Source organism: Papilio polytes, unplaced genomic scaffold, assembly GCF_000836215.1.
Source record: "Papilio polytes unplaced genomic scaffold, Ppol_1.0 DF821289.1, whole genome shotgun sequence".
NCBI classification, from domain to species: domain Eukaryota; kingdom Metazoa; phylum Arthropoda; class Insecta; order Lepidoptera; family Papilionidae; genus Papilio; species Papilio polytes.
Genome location: NW_013527915.1, coordinates 74,472 through 90,670, shown reverse-complemented (window position 1 = coordinate 90,670; position 16,199 = coordinate 74,472). Strand labels below are relative to the sequence as shown.

The 16,199-nt window shown below is 34.1% G+C and overlaps 1 protein-coding gene across 1 annotated transcript; it reads right to left on the bottom strand.

The window, feature by feature from the left end:
• Positions 1 to 5,980: 5,980 nt before the first annotated feature.
• Positions 5,981 to 16,121, bottom strand: LOC106109251 (5-hydroxytryptamine receptor). The gene is made up of 5 exons (XM_013290663.1): positions 16,087 to 16,121; positions 8,190 to 8,281; positions 7,626 to 7,883; positions 7,081 to 7,324; positions 5,981 to 6,933 (listed from the first exon to the last, which is right to left on the bottom strand). Exons 3-5 carry the CDS (start codon positions 7,855 to 7,857, stop codon positions 6,069 to 6,071), a joined length of 1,341 nt encoding a protein of 446 aa, XP_013146117.1. The 5' UTR covers positions 7,858 to 7,883; positions 8,190 to 8,281; positions 16,087 to 16,121; the 3' UTR covers positions 5,981 to 6,068.
• Between the last annotated feature and the right edge of the window lie 78 nt (positions 16,122 to 16,199).

Below are 16,199 nucleotides of genomic sequence, written 5' to 3'. Positions count from 1 at the left end.
ATAATGCACTATCCTTAGCTTTTATTTCATACTCTACTATTTCATGTTATCGTAGGCGATATTTTATTTGCTTGTTGCTTTCTTCGATATTTTGTTCAATAACATAAAAATACCTATAATGATGTGATAATTTTATTTTATCTCACCGGATAAAAGTATTCGTATGTTTTGAATAATTCATATCGTTTTATTTGCCTAATGTCTCTCTTGTGCGTAACTTTATGTTAATTTTAACCACTAGATTAGATGAAAGAAAATTACAGCGATTCGAGACAAATTTAAATTTTGTGATATGCTACGACGATCTACATATTTCAATTTAGGTCAATTAATTAACTAGAAATTAAATTAAATAAAGTGGTATTTACCAAAATAAGATGTTACTGAAAAGGGTTAGTCATAAAAAAGAAAAAATTAAAACATTTTTTTAATGGTGTCGTATACACAAACGATACGGCGCTCTACGACGTAGAGCCTACTGCAGTAGCATTATGTAGATATGTAAGGCTACGTACATCTACGTCGTAGATAAAAAATCGTAGTTCTGTTACTTCTTTATTGTTATTGTTCTTTACCATTTTTTATTTAGTTTTTTTGTACTATTCTCGGAAGAATTTACAATCGGGGGTTTTAGTTGTTTTTTTAGTTATGTTTCAAATTTCTGTTATTTTTAAAACATATTTTGTGGACAAATTCAAAAACTGCCAAGTCGATTTTATTGATTTTCCTATCTTTGTTGTTATGGACCAACATCAATCCTTTCACGCTGTAACCGTTATCAAAAGTGTTTACACTTAAAACTTACAATAATGTAGATAGCAAATGACACGCATTTTAAGTGCGCGGTTGAGCGAAACATACCATGTTGCATATAAAGTTAACATATAAACACTTTAAGTGAAATATTAAGCAAACATGGTTGATATAGATAAAAATGTAAAATGTAAAAAGGATTACGTACTTAAACTTCTTACTACTGATTTTACAATATTTAAACTTATATATTTTTTAAATACTCATGTCGACATCCAAACTCTTAATTTAAACGAATGAAATGTACTCACTTATTACTATCCAAGAAGCTTATTACTTAAAGAGCGTCGGTGGCTCAGTGGTTTAAGCACTTGACTTGTAATCTATAGGTCTTGGGTTCGAAACCCGCCATGTACCAATGTGATTTTCGATTTTTCGAATTTTCATATGTACATAATTTACCCGACGCTCTTACGGTGAAGGAAAACATCGTGATGCAACCTGCACATATCGGCGAAGAAATTCAAAGATATGTGTGAAGCTAACCAACCCGCACTGGGCCAGCGTGGTTGACTATGGCCTAGTCACCCCTTTCTTAGGGTAGGTTCCGAGCCCCTCGGTGGGGACTTATAGTGAGCTGGTGATGATTACTATCCATTGCTCGAAAAATTGTACATAATATCATCCTTTTTCCTTCCCTTTTAATAAACAAAGATAGCATGTTTATTCTTGTATCTCAGCAGCAACACAATTGATTGTCTGGGCAATACATTTATATGTACGTTACATCATTTACTTAGTTGATGTCTTTGATAAAACAAGAGCAAATCTAAATGAACATTTTAAACCGAAGCAGAAGTTTGCTTTTAACTAATGAGAAAGTGTCAAACAATCTAACCTTTGAGCGACGCTGTAACGTCTAGGTAATAAAGTTGTTTTATGATCTTATTTATTTGCTTTCTTCTCTATCTTATAAAACTTTGTCACAGTTACATTGGAATTGTAATAAACATGGCTAATATGAGAATAGTTTGCCAAACTGATATTTATTCTTGGTGAATGTAGACATTGTCCTTAAGTCCGCTACACCTCTCGTTTTAACAGTATAGTTAAACCTGGATTATTCCCAACCGTCACCCCACTCTGTCCCCACGTGAGAATTAAAAGTTTCATCCGTCCATCTTTTAGTCCCAATATCACCAATGTGGTGACAGATGGAACCGTTGTGAAATAAAATAAGTCCCAACCGTCGCTTCATCGCAGAAGGTGGAACGGATGAATCTTTATTATTCTCATCTGTCCTCATTTGGGGACAGAGCGGGGTGACGGTTGGGAATTTTGACGGGGTGTAGATGGACGGTCCTTAAACCTGTGCTGTTAACGAACGTGCCACACGATAAGGTTCCTACACACATACTTATGTGCAAAAATATAACACGTTTAAAATATTATATTTTAAATAAACTAAATGCAATTAACTTTGGTAATTGCGGTATTATGTACGAACGTAATGAGATCATTTTTGGTGACATCGATGCTGTACGACGTTCGAGGGCATAATTAAAATGCAATCAACGTAAATAACCCGTTTATATAAAGTTAATTCATTTTTTATGTCAATTTCTTTTATCATTATCATTATAAGCATATTTCTTATGTAGGGTTTCTAAAGTTTCCATTTATTTTATCATTAACTAGTGATTCATTAGTGTAAGGTTGACCTACGTTTTAACAGATTAAAACTCATGTTACTTGGTCCGGAAATGCAATTTATGAAGTTATCGAATTAAAAACACTAACGACTGGTAAAACGTAGCTGGGAAACCGGCCATTAAACACGTCGCAATCGCAATACTGTTAAGAACCAGAGTTTGTATTTTGTTAACTTAAAAGAGATTTTATTGGTATTATAATAGAATACAAAGTGCTCTGTTTCAAACGATTTTTGAACAAAGATGTAACATCCATTAAAACAGGGTAATATTTTTGTTACAGATGCATAGAAAAGTCCGCAGAGAGCAAAAGTGTTATTTTTACTTTGTAAAAGACTAGTGTACTCTAGTTGCTAATATTTCAATCACAGAGTTTCATTGTTACAGTCAAATCTTGACTCAGTTACAAATTGTATTCGAATAACGTTTTACGATGTTGAGTTATAAACTGAAATTGGATTTTCTAGCGTTTGTCGGAGCTATCAACTGTGATTTATATGCGAATTCAAGTAAATTTACTGTTTATTTCACAAGTCATTATAACATTTCCGACTATTACTTCCTTTATTATTGAATTATAAAAGAAGGGTTTGATATTAAACTGAGAAGTCTACGTGAATGTGACGACAATAATAAATAAATTATTCCAGGAAGGTTAAACATGTGCGATTAATATAATTAGTTAATTCTATACGTTCGTTATTCTCCACGATGTGGCGGCGGCAAGTTGTTTCATTGAAAGTTCTAAGCTATACTTGAATAGAAATTGCTACACAATGTTCGCTGTATTTATTGTAGCACTTTAAAGCAACGACGCTGTATAAAATATTCTTTTCACCTTTTTCCAACTTTCATAGCGCGTATATAACAATCTTCGTAATTTTATTGACTACTGCGGTCATATAAAAAAACATTCGATCTTCTAACATTTATGCTTATGCAAGTCTAATGCATAATGTTACTAATATTATAAATGCGAAAGTTTAGATGGATGGATGGATGGATGGATGTTTGTTAGCGTTTGTAGCCTAAACGGCTGAACGGATCTCTATGAAACTTGGCACAGGTTTAGAGCATAGTCTGGAAGAACACATGGCTACTTTTTATCCCGGGAATAGTTACGGTTCCCGTGGGATTCATTAATTTAGTTTTTTAATGTTTACTCGATCATTCTGCAACGGTTCAACATATCTTATTGTAATTTGGCATAGATATAAAACAATGTCTGGAGTACACATGAGATAAGCTTCATCCCCGAGAAATGTCCGTTTTCCGAGGGATACGTAGCTTTTTGTAATTTATATAGTTCGTATGTTTTTTAATACCACGCAGACGAAGTCGCGGGCAACAGCTCGTACTTAACTAAACTAAGATTTTCCAATCTTTATTTAAGGCTAGAATTTGACCGGTCACGTTAAATTGATTTCTACCCTAGCAAAGCATGTGTTTTGATAAAACGTTTCCTAATATTTACCTTTGTTGTGAGATATATTAATTCCCCGGGTATGTTTGGAACGTAATGGACTCGGTTGGAATGTACCGTGCGTTTCATTCCTGTGTGAAATGTAAGATTAATGAACTTACGTCGGAAATGTACTTGATTATTATCCACTTCGTGTTGTGTTGCTATATAAATATAAGTTATTTATTTTACTGCTATCTGAATCTATAGATCTATGTATATCTTTAATAATAAATATTTAGGTTTAAATCGGTTTTCATTTTTAAAGTTAGTAACGAAGATATCGAACTGTACAGATCCAACGGTCGACAGCATCGACTAATAAAACATGCAACGGCCAATTAAAATAATCGGAAACTCGATTGGCTACTAGATATAAAAATAAAAATTCCATGCATATATTTAAAATAGTAATTTATTTTTTAACAACTAGGAATATATCTATCACCAGCTCACTATACGTCCACACTGAAGGTCTCGGAGCCCACGCTTTTTCTTGTTTTGTTTTGTTTTGTTACCTATTCTTTGTTGTACTACTAGGAACAACTAGGAATATATAAACTACAAAAATTAAGCCTTAGGTAGAAATAGAACGTACAAAATGAAAGCGGAGAAATAGAAATGTTGGTTTATTTTTAGCTAAGCCGTATTGACCTTGACAATCTTCTCAACTATTCGGAGCACATCGACACTTCTATTGTTCCAAGCGGGAATAGTTTAAAAACAAACGAAAGTTTTGTGTTGTTTACCATAGGCCGCTGAAGCCAATACAGTTAAGAAAGCTTTACGAATTCATCATTTATGGACTGGTCAAAACGGTAAATATCTGATATAGGTTTCTTTATATTCAATCTTTATTCTGTTCTCTCCTGTATCATTCGAAAGTATTTATGGGAGTTTCATTTGATTCTGTTTATTGGAAGTACCAGATTATCCTAGTTGCTATGCTTTGTTGGTATGTAATACGCATGCTGATTATTATCATCCACAGCAACCAAAATCTGCTTGTGCCATAAAAAAACTATTTAATAATTGAAATATCAATCTAGCATCTTAATAGTCCTTTAATATTACATCTAAAAATGTAATTACTTCTTATCTTTTCAATAACGTGGTTAAAATGTTACTGCCCCCAGACCTATAACAAACGAATGGGAAACCTAATAGCACATAAAAGATATGAACATTACGTTCTTAAATGACACCCTTAGAGTTTACGATCAGTTGTAGAGACGCGGTACATTATGTCGTAGATAGGGAAAATTAAATCTCAACATTAAATATATATTAAAAATTAATATACGCTGTTTATAGACTGATAAGGGTATTTTAGTTTTAAGATTCAGTTGAGTAGCGACGGTAGTAGGAGTTTTAAACGATTGTACTGTTCGAAAATTTGCATATCAGTACTCTGTTAAGATTATTCAATGTTTTGGTCATGTATAGGCATAAGTGCAACAGTCCCAAACTATAAGCTTTTTTCTCCCTTTATCTTAGCCACTACCTTATTGAGAAGACATGTAAAGCAGCCAGTATCATTGTGTTGAAATATTTACCAGCATTTGAATGTTATGTTTGGTTGCAATCGTTTTACATAAATTTATGGAAATATTTATTAGCTGTTGCCCACGATTCCGTCCACGTGGAATAAAAAAACGAAGGGAGCCTATGTGTTCTTACAGACTGTCCTCTATATTCATGCCAAATTTAATCCAGATCCGTTAAGCCGTTTCGGCTACAAACTCTAACAAACATCCATCCATCCATCTAAACTTTCGCATCTATAGTATGATGACGTTTACATAGAAATAATGTTTTTTGCCCTTCTTGAAAATAAGAGTATTTTTTACGTGACTTTGTCTCTTTGTATTCTAAGGAAACTGAAACTCTGCTATATTTGAAACATTTATTGTCGGTAACATACTTGAGAAATACTCTTAGGAAAAATAAAAAACACTCTTAAAGAAAATTGTGGTTTATTATCTAAACTAGGTAATTTAATTAACATTATTCACGTACAAAAAATAAAGGGGTGTAAATATATCTCTGAAAATGTAACGAGGTAACACAATGTGTATCAAGCTACATGAGGTCAGTCGCCTGGAGGAGGTGGGGAAGTAGGGGTGGAGGGGGAGCGAAGGCTAAGGCGGCGGTCGACGCCGGCGTCCACGCCGCCCGCACAGCAGCCGCTGGAACGCGTGCCGGAACTCCGGACTGAACACCGTGTAGATCACTGGGTTCAAAGTTGAATTAAAATAGCCTAACCATAAGGAAAATGACGTCAATACGGGACTAACTTCACAATCACACGTCGGAACTAATATTGCTAGCACAAAGAATGGAAGCCAACACGCTACAAACGCACCGGTTATTATTGCTAATGTCTTCGCCGCTTTCCTTTCTCGTTTCGAATCGACGGCTTCCTTTGGTTTACGTCGCACCAAACTCGGGTAGTAGGCAGCCGCCACGGCGCCGTATCCGGTCGTCGGCGGATCCGCCTCCAGACCATTGGCACAGGATTGCTTCTCTGGGCTCGTATTGTTCGATGAAACATTCGTAAATCCAGTGGTGGTGGTTTCCGATATGGTCGGTAAGGGGCGGCCTATGACGGCCACCACAGCGGCGGCAATCCCGCCGCTACCGCCTGCAGCCACCAGGGCGCCGCCCGCAGGTACCGGCGGAGGCCCGACACCGCCCCGTGCGGTCGCGCCGCGTCTCCTTCGTATTCTTTTTCTGGCAGTTTGATATATTCTCCAATACAAAATCAATATAACCAGCACTGGTACGTAGAACGATGAAGCTGTCGCAAATATTTGGTACCCTACGTCTTGGCTGACGACACAGCGCATGTCCTCGGCGACGCGCCGGTTCCAATCAGGATCTTTCCAACCCAGCAGAGGTGCGATGCACACCAGGAAGCTCACGATCCAAACGCATAAGATCATCAAGCCTACACGGCGAGCGGTTCGCGCGTGGATATAGTCAATATTTGTCACAGCCCAGTACCTGAAAAAGACAGCGACAGTTATGTCTATAGAAATATTTTAGAAAACCACAAATAAGTCACATCGGTTAACATAACCCAAATAATGATGTTCTAGATCCTTAACTCACGACGGTGGATCTAACACCGTCTGCACTGCTTCTTCTTACCTATCCAACGCGATGGCGACTAGATGTAAAATAGAAGCGGTGCAGCAGAGCACGTCTCCCGAGGTCCACATGTCGCAGAGCTCGGGGCCCAGAGTCCAGCGCTGCGCCACCTCGTACACTGCGCCGAGGGGCATCACTAGACATGCCACCAGTAGATCGGCGACAGCCAGAGACAGAATCAGTTGGTTGGCGGCGCTCCGCAGGTGTCTTTCCAAAAGTATAGCTGCTATCACGAATACGTTACCTGTTAAGAATAACACAAAATTAATACGAATCGCTTAGAACACAAAAGAGAGCGCAATGCTGTTTCCTTAGGTTACGAGCATCTCGTTTGCGTCCTTATACTATTAAATGGTTTATTTTTAGTTATAAAAGTGTTTGAACATTTTTATACACAGTGAATTTAATACACTGAACAACACATTTGTAATCCACGGTATACATTTTACGATATCTCAAGACGACTGGGAGTTGTACGATACTAAAAACTGATTCTTGTACTAATGCAGTTTAAAATGTATGTATAAAATTAAATCCAAGCATACCGATTACAGTGGCTAGAATCAATAAGCCGAGGACTACGGCCTTAACTGCCGCACGCAGAACTGCGGCGGGCGTATCGAAGGGCGCGGCGGCGTCCCACCAGGTATCGTTGGCAGTGGTCACATTCCAGCTGGCCGGCACCCAGTCCGTGCTGTTCCAGGTCAAGTTGCGCACCGGCAGCCGCAAGTACAGCGCCTCCCATTCAAACAGGTCTTCGCCGTCCGCGCCCTCCATACTATCTCACCGAAGCACGCCCTCTACTGAAAGACATATCTATTTATTATCATAATTTCTAAAAATAATAACAGAGGTGTGACTGCATACCTTTTGTTAACCAACTTATGATAATAATTATGAATCAGAGTGCGAGAGAGCAGATTGTCTGGATGCAAAATAAGAAAGTGTAGAGATAAAATCAAAAGTTTGCAAAGAAATTAAAAAATAAACTAGTAAAAGTCGATTGGAGGACAAAATGCATAACTGATAAAGCATCTTTTTGATTTAGTTAGCTATGTTAATAGAGTTCGTAGATTGCAAGACAAAAAGTAGATTTAGTTTCCACTTACTGTTGGAAGTATATGTGTTAGTTATATAGTCCAGTGCTTGCTCCGCCATCGTCATCTTACTTAACTCTATTTAATCTTCTGTGATTGGGAATCTGTAAAGAAGATATAAATTTTAAAAGGTTTTTTTTGGAAAAGCACCAAAATTAAATTTAGTGTCTAAACAGGCCTAATGAAAATGACCGTCAACCATCGCAGGAGTAAATTTAAAAGATTTCATTACGTATGTACGTTTTATATACGTCAATCATTACGCGGTATAAAAAACCAGCGAGCAAACAGCCGTTCGAAGCGAATGTTACACCTTGTAACGTCGATCAAACGTATAACAAAAAAAAAAGTATAAAATACAAACATAAGGTAAACTGTATCTTTTCGATCCTCATAAAATTTTATTTAAAATAGATCCAAGATACATGAAATATTAAATGTAGGTACTAAAATGTCATATTTTATTCAAAAGACAAAGCATTAAGTACTCGTAGCAGACACAAACGCGACGAAGCCGCAGACGGAATCGTATTACAAATAAACATCAATGAGGTAAATGTAACCTTTAATGATACCTCAGAGCTCAGAGTACACAATTTAATTTAAGTTTTTTTAATCGTTTTACATATCTCTTTATTTACAAACTACACAAATCTCTACATAGAGATATGTATTTGGATACCTAAGTTTTTGCTTGGAAATTGTAGCTTATACTTGGATCCGACATAACCCTACCTGTAGTTCTAATTGACAGATAATTGTACGTTCAATATTAGTTGAATTCCTCACCAAGCTACCAACTGCGATAGCCAGCGCCAAAATGGCTAATATCCCAGATATGGACATATGAAAGATACGCTACTGTTTACTGTCGCCTCACTCCAACTTGCTTAATGGCCAGTCAAACAATTTTTTAGTGTTGATTTCTCATTAGTACATTAATTGTCGCCTTTAGATCGTCCGGTACTAATAAACACATAAGCAATTTATTCGATCAGTTTATTAAAGTTAAAACAAAGAGAATATAAAATATGTGAATAATGAATTAAAATAGAGTATAATCCGGTATCGCGATGTCGCAGCGGAAAGACCCTGTCTCCGGAAACGATAGCATTTTCCCATTACCTACTGCTGTGGTGACTTTCACGACCTAGTTATGCACATACAATGCTACCTGCGGTCAATATTATTAATTTTAAAACAATCGTATAATAGATACAAAAGATGTTATAAAGTACCAAAACTTGTATAACATAAATATAATATGTGTTAGATTTTATTTGTTTAAGAACATTTGCGACAAATTTTGTAAAATTTTGGAATTTGTAATTTATTATTTTGGATTGTTATTAAATTGTTATCTCATAAATGCAATACTTTAGATGGATGGATGGATGTTTGTTAGAGGTTTTCGCATAAACAGCTAAACTGATATCGATTAAGTTTGGCCTGTATAGCATTGTCTGGAAGAACACACAGGCTACTTAATTTTTTTTTATTCTACTGTGGCGATGTCGCGGACGAAAGCTAGTGTATTGGATACAAAGAGTTCAACTTTTAGGAACATTACTTCATTAGAAACTTTTACATTAAGATATAATTCTCCAGATTGGAGTGATTATAAAAACTTTTATTCGAAGACGATAATTTGGAAAAGTTTTCCATGAACAATAAAACAGAAGAAAGAATTTTATACTTGTTCCAAATAGCTCTATTAAGTTAGGTAATTTGATCGTAGAAAGTGTGACTTTTTCAATAAAACTGGTAAGGATAGCTTTTTCAATAAATCAGTTTTTAATAAATCAAAAATCTACTTCTTGCTATACTGATAAATGTACTGATTTCAAAATAAAAATCATACTGCAATAACTGTACATTAAAACATAAAATACATTAATAAAAAAAAGATATATAAACAATAATAAAAAAATCTAATCTTTAAAGTGCTGTAAATGATCTTATATTTGGGAGACTAATATTAAATACTAGCTTTCGCCCGCGACTCCGACCGCGTGATATTAATAAAAACAAAACAAAGTAGTCTATGTGTTCTTCCAGACTATCCTCTACATCTATGCCAAATTTCATCCAGATCCGATCAGCCGTTTAGGCTACAAACTCTAACAAACATCCATCCATCCATCAATCCAAATTTTCACATTTATAATATTAGTATGATTCTATTTTTTTTTTTAAATCAGAGTGGAAAAAAACAGACAGTATGAAATGGCAAAGTCTGAAGCAATTTCATTTGTGCTGCAGCTGATTTTCATTAAATCTACAAAGTTTGCTGTCAGAGACGAGGTCTTCTTGCAAAAAAAACACACTTTAAGTTCAAATAGGCTTCATATTAATAATTTTCTCTTCCAACTACGAAATACAGACGCAGAAATTCCAAACAAACTTTAATAAAGTTTTCTGACGTAAAAATTGCATTTTTGCTATTCTTATTGCAGTTTTTTTTTTCAATATAATAAATATTTTTAACATATCAAATCGTGTGTTACAGAAAATATTTTACGCTACAAACCTTTTTCGAAATGCAGGGCCTTAAATTAAGACACTAACCAAGCTTTAAGCTTCGTCCATATTCCATTAAAATTTTGACATTATTGTAAGTGGCACATATGAAGCGAAGCGTTTAATTCGATTCAGTATTGGGAAATGAAAGTCCCTTTTGAAGACTCACTGTGACCACAAAATATTGTAGTCACGGGCGGCTTCTACTGTTTAGTGCTAACCACAAAAGTAAGCTTAGCTTACACTAAGAACTGTTTGCGAACGGCTAAACCGCAACCTGAAACATTTGTTACAATTCTGTACTAATAAGCGTCTCAAATTTTCATAATGCATTGAGCAGCATGTTAAGACTGTACATTAAAATGCTTTTAAAAGTCATACGAAGAAAAGAAAATGTTTTATTAACGTAAAAAGTATTTAATATCAATAAAACGAAAAGTAAATTAAAAAAATAAAACCTATTCATTTTTTTTATATAACAAAGATAGGAGCGGAAACTCATTTCGTAGACTTCCTTCAAATTGTTTTAATAGACAATCCGATTTCGAATGCAATTGTAATATCTTATTTCACACAAATAAGATCTGGCCAAGAAACAAGCTGCAGTTTGAGTCGTTTGGCCTGACGAGGGAATAAGGGGCGAGAGGGGATATCGCCCGCGTAGTCGTGTTAGCTGACTGCACAAGCTGTGAGCTTTACACCTCGTTGAACACTGTCCAACAAAATTGTTTTCAACTTATTTCTCCACTTATATCTTTTGAGAGAAAACTAGTTTTCCGCCAATGGACGGAGTATTATTGATTCAAACATTGTCAGATTTTAAAATGTTACGGTAACATAGTAATTTAAGTAGAAGATTTATGTATTATTTAAGCAGGTACTTAAGATAAATAATGAAAATAAAATCGTGTTTTTATTTTACATTAAGCGATAAAATTGCAACATCGTCATTCTCACCAAGGGTCTCAGAGCCTATCCTAAGTTAGGGCGACTAGGTCAAAATTGTAATAATGCCTGTGTATTTTATGTAATTATATTCAAATTTCTCTTCAATATTTTGCAAATTTCTCTCCCCATTCTAAATATAAATAAAAGGTGTACTAAAATCTGTCAGCGATCGATCGAAGGGGTCGCGAATTCAATCCATATACGGCGAACTAAGTGTTTGTATAAAAGGCAATCACTTGCGTTTCAAAATCAATTTTCGACGAAAGCGCCTAAAGGTAAACGAGAATGTGGAGGTATTTTTGTTAGGAGAAATGTTTTTTATTCGAATTCAATAATACCGAACAAAATATAACCGTTTCACAAACGTTTATTTCTGTTTTCCTTGTCGTAAATATTATGGCCTTAGATTAAAGGTCTAAATTTAACTAGGGGTTTTATAACCAAAATAAAATTAATAAATAACTATTGCGGGGTTATCCTACTTGCGAACCAAGTTCAGCGTCAAATATCTAGTCATGTTAGAGTTTGTATGGCAGCGTTAAGTAGAACTATTTTTTTAATATAATTGACAATAACAACTTTTGGTACTTCTAATTCTAATGGACACATTTCTTATGCTTAGAGAGTAATCTGTTAAAAGTATTTTATGACAATAATAGTCTACGTCGATAGCAAAAATGCATAGGGAACAATCAGGCTTTCTAAATGTCACCTAGGTAATGGATGACATTATCTCTATGAAAGGTTTTTCTTAATAATAGAAGGAAACTTATTCACCTGTTTTCTTGCAAAAACCTTAACTAAGGAAAAGTATTAACGGTAAAATATTACAAAGTAATGTTTTGTTTATAATTTATTTTTGACCATATTAAGGCATATTTAGGTTTGTAAAGCTGTCATAATAATATTTAAATATGCTTTTGTCGAAGCAGTAATTATGGAATGCACGATCGGCTTTCTGTCTAACGCGTATTCTATCCAAAGCCCGCATAGAAATGAAGTTTGATTATAATTGACGCGTCTATATGGAGGCTTTGCACCAAGCCTTAACGAACTAGTAGTTAGTAGTAAATAATACTATCATATGTGGAAACGAGATATTTATTTTCGTTTCAAAAATAAAATCAAATCAATGTTTTGTATACAAATTATAACTTTAGGTAAATCCAGCACAGACAAAACTAGAAAAAACGAATACTGCCGAAATATTTGCAAAAAATCCCATCCGTAAAAGATAACTATTGCTTAAAAAATTACTGTTATTTTTCATTTAAAACAAATGAAGTTGCAAACAGCAAGGTATCTAAAAAACCTTTATGAAGAATGATTTCTATTCCTTAAAATGTTCTCGAAAGTATAAAGAGTATCGCTTCAAATTCTTAATGTGAAAACGTAGGCCTGAGAGGGTGATATATTGAATAAGAAATCCACGACACAAAAACGTATCATAGGCTTCCGTTAAACGCCCCCGAATGGGACGGAAACAACGTTTCCGATCCGAAGGAGATTCACTCGCGTCTTTGTAATGTATCTTGACTCGTATGTTATAAAGACACGAGTTTGATTTTGATATAAAAGCTTGCGATAAATGTTTTCTTTGTTAAGCTTATTTACGTTATTTTTTCGTAAGATATTAAAACCGACTACAGAATAAAATGCATTATCGTGTCAAAAAAGTGTCCTTGTGTCATTTCTAAATTGTGAGTCGTATTGAATTAATGTTATTTTTGATGATTACTTTATATAAAGATCTCTTCTTTCTCGTATTTTTTTAAATAAAATTAAAAGCACTTTCCCTTGACGTTTACTTGTGTCTATTGTCTGATATATTTTTAAACACGATTATTGTTTAAATATACGCAGAAATTTTCTACTAAAATTAGATTTTAACTACAAAATGATGTCAGAAATGATCAGAGTTTATAACAGAATTTAATTATAAACGGAACACAGCGACTAATCGCTTTTATTAATCTCTGGCTGTCTCCCCTGCGGCGGTTGTGTTTTATTTTAAGTTAGGAAGCATTTGTTAAATACATTTTACTTTAAACAGTTAAAATTATAATTGTTTTAAATCAATTCCAAAACAACAAAATTATTAGGCGAAATAAAGTTTCAAAGTTCAATAACACGCAGAAGTACTTTAACTTGAGTTTCCTTCTGTTGAAATAGTTAGATATAGTTTTATAAACATAAAGTTTCTCTTCGTAATGTAAATTAAATACAGTTTCATATAAATCCGTTCGATATTAATAAGTCTTGACCTTTATCGGAGTTTAAAAGGTTTTCTCAACCCTAATCGCCTGGGGAAAGGCTCTCTAAGGAGGATTTCAATTTTGTTCACATGAATATATCACTAACAAACATCACTAATGGCCTATTAGATGCTTTTGTAATACTTAATCCTACAAACGCTGATTCCTCTAAGCAAAATCTTTGAACGGATAATAAATTCAAATGTTTTGTTTCTTGCTAAATAGCTATTTGGATATACGCCAATGAAATCACTTCTAGATATTTCTAGGTCTAACGACTATAAAAAATATTTATTACAAAATTTTTGGCAAACTTGAAGTGCCGTTAAAAAGTTTCGTTTGACGTTGAAATGATGAATTCTGATGTAAGTAAAGGTTTATTTTTACAGACTAAATTTTGTCGATAAATATTTATGTAAGTTTGTAGAAGTTTTTTTATTAACATTTTTTTTATGATAATTCAATTAGTAAGGACAAAAATCTTTGGTACAACTATAGCACGCTTTTATATTTCGAACTTCTATGTCCAGAGTTCAAGTTGCTGTGATGACTGCTAACCTTCTTTAGGAAACAAAAGAAGGAGAATGACAAAATGCTTTTCAATTCGTGTTTTGAAAAACTAACTTAATAATACTTTTATAAGTATGACTGAATTTTATTTGTACCCTTTCTCTATACTCTGGTAACATCGGCATTTATTTAATTAACGAGATTAGTATGAAGGCAAAGCTTTAAATCCATCGAACCGTATTTTCCTACATGGTTTGATGTCCTTTTCAAATAATTATAACTAACTAGTGAACAAATTAAAACTTTTACTCTGTAACTATTAACATATGGTTTTAAATTAAGGGAATATCAATATTAAACTAATTTAAAAACAAACTTAAAAATACACATAATGTAAATAATATTAAACGTAAACGAACCAGTAAACATAGTCATGTAAATCGTCTACGGTCTATTTTTAATCAGCACAAAGAGGTCATTTGTACGGAGTTTCTATTTAAACTTCAAATAGCATAAGGAAGTCATAAGACCACAAGATATGTAATACTAGGACAAATCATGGACTAGTAATACAACCACAAAACAATGCGTTTAGTATTAAAGTTGCATAGTAACAGTTTTTATCTTAGTGCACAAGTAAGAAAACCTTTTAACAAAAAAATTATATCTTCGAAGAATTGGAGATTGCTATATCTCTGTGTCGTATCTAATGTTAAATTTTCTTAAGTAAACTACTGGCTTAATGTAGCGAGAGTTGTGCATGTAAATGCAATATGTAAATGTTCATAAGGAAAGCCTTCGTCGAGCAAAAAGCACCAAAGCAAAACAAGCACTCAAACATTCTCAATGAATAAAGCAAAACCTGTGCCCCTACTACTAAGGGAAATTCATTTATGCTATAGAAGATAACATTGGATTGACATATATTCAAACAACACTCTCCCGAGTCACGTGAAACATGCTACTTAAGTATGAGTACAGAAATTGCTTAGCAAAGCGTAAAGAATAAGTAACTGGCATCATAAATCAAACTCTGTCGCGTAAACGTAACTCGTACAGTCGTTAAAGTAATTAACAAGGATGGGAGCGCGTTACCGTTAATATTAATTAGCCTTTATCATGCTGTCTCTCGTGCGTACATTATCTATTTCAAAGACGAATGAAATTTACTGTCGCGTTACTAACGAGACTTTGGCAACTGATATTTAGGTTATGGAGAAGAGCTCCTCTAAGTAGAATTTTATATGGATTTAATCTTATTAAATTAACAAATTGATTGATTTGAAGTTTAGATTTCTTTCCAAAACCAGTTTGTGTGACGATTGTATGATGAAAAACTAAACTATTATGTATAGTAAGATAGTTTTAATGAGTCGTTCAATAGTTTTTCTGTAAATCTATCCGTTATGCCACTTCACAATAGAAATACTTGTAATGTAGGACAATAACGGAACTTTAATATTTCTACATATAAGGCTCTACTAATTTATTTTTGTGAATATAACTGAATATTCTACGATACATTAAATTAACAGGGATTAGAATTAATCTTTGTGAATTTCTACAATCCTAAAGGATATTAAAACATGTTAAAACAGAAGAAAATTCAACATAATAAATTAAATCCATTTCATAGAATAAGTAATTGCGCTATGAAAGTATAAAAGTATATTTACTTGTGTCCTACTTGAGAGTGCCGACAAAGGTGCATCCACCCCGTTAAGTCTGCTGAAGTTACTACAGCCTTACTACGATCTGTGGGCGTTCGCCGGTCGTGCACTCCCCCACA

What these genes read in the sequence shown, in the direction of transcription:
- LOC106109251 (XM_013290663.1), bottom strand. Translation starts at nt 7,857, where the DNA reads ATGGAGGGCGCGGACGGCGAAGACCTGTTTGAATGGGAGGCGCTGTAC. An exon ending in GATTCTAGCCACTGTAATCG is followed by an intron (nt 7,325 to 7,625) that starts GTATGCTTGGAT and finishes TATTCTTAACAG; the next exon opens with GTAACGTATTCGTGATAGCA. An exon ending in GTCGCCATCGCGTTGGATAG is followed by an intron (nt 6,934 to 7,080) that starts GTAAGAAGAAGC and finishes TGTCTTTTTCAG; the next exon opens with GTACTGGGCTGTGACAAATA.